Source organism: Gekko japonicus, unplaced genomic scaffold (assembly GCF_001447785.1).
Source record: "Gekko japonicus isolate JY-2015 unplaced genomic scaffold, Gekko_japonicus_V1.1 scaffold803, whole genome shotgun sequence".
Lineage (NCBI taxonomy): Eukaryota > Metazoa > Chordata > Lepidosauria > Squamata > Gekkonidae > Gekko > Gekko japonicus.
In genome coordinates, this window is record NW_015167562.1 from 525,779 (window position 1) to 526,995 (window position 1,217).

A 1,217-nucleotide genomic window follows, 5' to 3' on the forward strand; every position below is an offset into this window, starting at 1 on the left:
AACGTGCAGATCTGTCCTCGCAGAGGAGGGAGAGCTTGTACCTGAATAAAACTTGGTCTTAAAGGTGCCATTGGACTGTTTTGGACAGGGGGGGCTCTGCAGCTTACCTGGCTGCTTCTTGCTTTGACTGAGGGCTGCTGGGAGCAGGGGGTGGGGCTTGTTGCATGTGCCTGCCCCCTGGGCTCTTTACTGCCGGAGCTCCGCTCCTGTGTGCTCCTGCAGGAAATGACCCCTGCATCTAAAAGTGCTCATGTCAACCACCTAAATCACCTCCATATACTAGACCTTGACAGAAATGCCCACCATGCCAGCAGGAAAAAATTGGAGGGAATCCTCAGGAAAACACTTGATCCATCAGGCAGACTGTTCTAATTGAGCATATCACTCTGAGAATACCTTTGTGATACCTTTGGAATTATTGTGTCCAAATTAGAGCAAATTTTGTCTGCAAAATGCCTTGCAAATGGGTCAGATTTCCAAATAATCTTCCCATGGGTTTTTTTATTTATTTATTTTATAATCCACACCCTCTCCTCACAAGGGACTCGGGGCAGTTTACAACATTTAAAAATATAATAAACACGAATAAAAGCAAAAACAGTAAAACCAGTTAAAACTGACTCCAAATTGCCAAATTGCCATTACTTGAGGAATACTCACATATAAACATGGTCTCCTCACTGCCATCTTCTGCCATTTCTGAAATCTTTCAAAACAGAAGAGACACCAACACCAATTAGATTGTTAGACACTTTCTGACAAAATACTTCCCCACAGAGTTACACAGACTTCTGCATCCCTGTAAAAATACTTCAATGCCTTTCCGGAGGCTAGGTATAATTCTGACCCATCTTATGTTCAATGGGAACTGTGTTACAGACTTCTGAGTCTGACTTTGAGACTTTATCAAAGATTATTTCATGTGAAAATAAATTCATGTGACAATATTTCATGTGAAAAATATTTCATGTTGAAATAAATTCATATGAAAATATCATTTTGTGTGAAAATAAACTGAAAGATTGAACACTAGATGATTAGAACACATTCACATCTAGTAAGAGTCTCAATATTGTTTCCTGAAACAGTATACAATGTGAAGGTTACTGGCTAATTTTTATTTTATAATTTTATAGTCTGCCCTTCTCACCAAGACTGAAGGCAGATTAAATTACATAAAACTATGTAATCAAATAGGACAAGAGACGTAATAAGCA

At 39.1% G+C, this 1,217-nt stretch overlaps 1 protein-coding gene across 1 annotated transcript in view; it reads right to left on the bottom strand.

Annotated features, from left to right (window-relative positions):
- The window catches only part of PRDM15 (PR domain containing 15), a 60,623-nt gene extending 59,923 nt beyond the window's left edge, over positions 1-700 (bottom strand). Inside the window, exon 1 of the mRNA XM_015413768.1 lies at positions 661-700. Within this exon, the coding sequence (XP_015269254.1) occupies positions 661-697 (37 nt within the window). The 5' untranslated portion in view covers positions 698-700. The remainder of the gene's footprint in view (positions 1-660) is intronic.
- Positions 701-1,217: the final 517 nt, after the last annotated feature.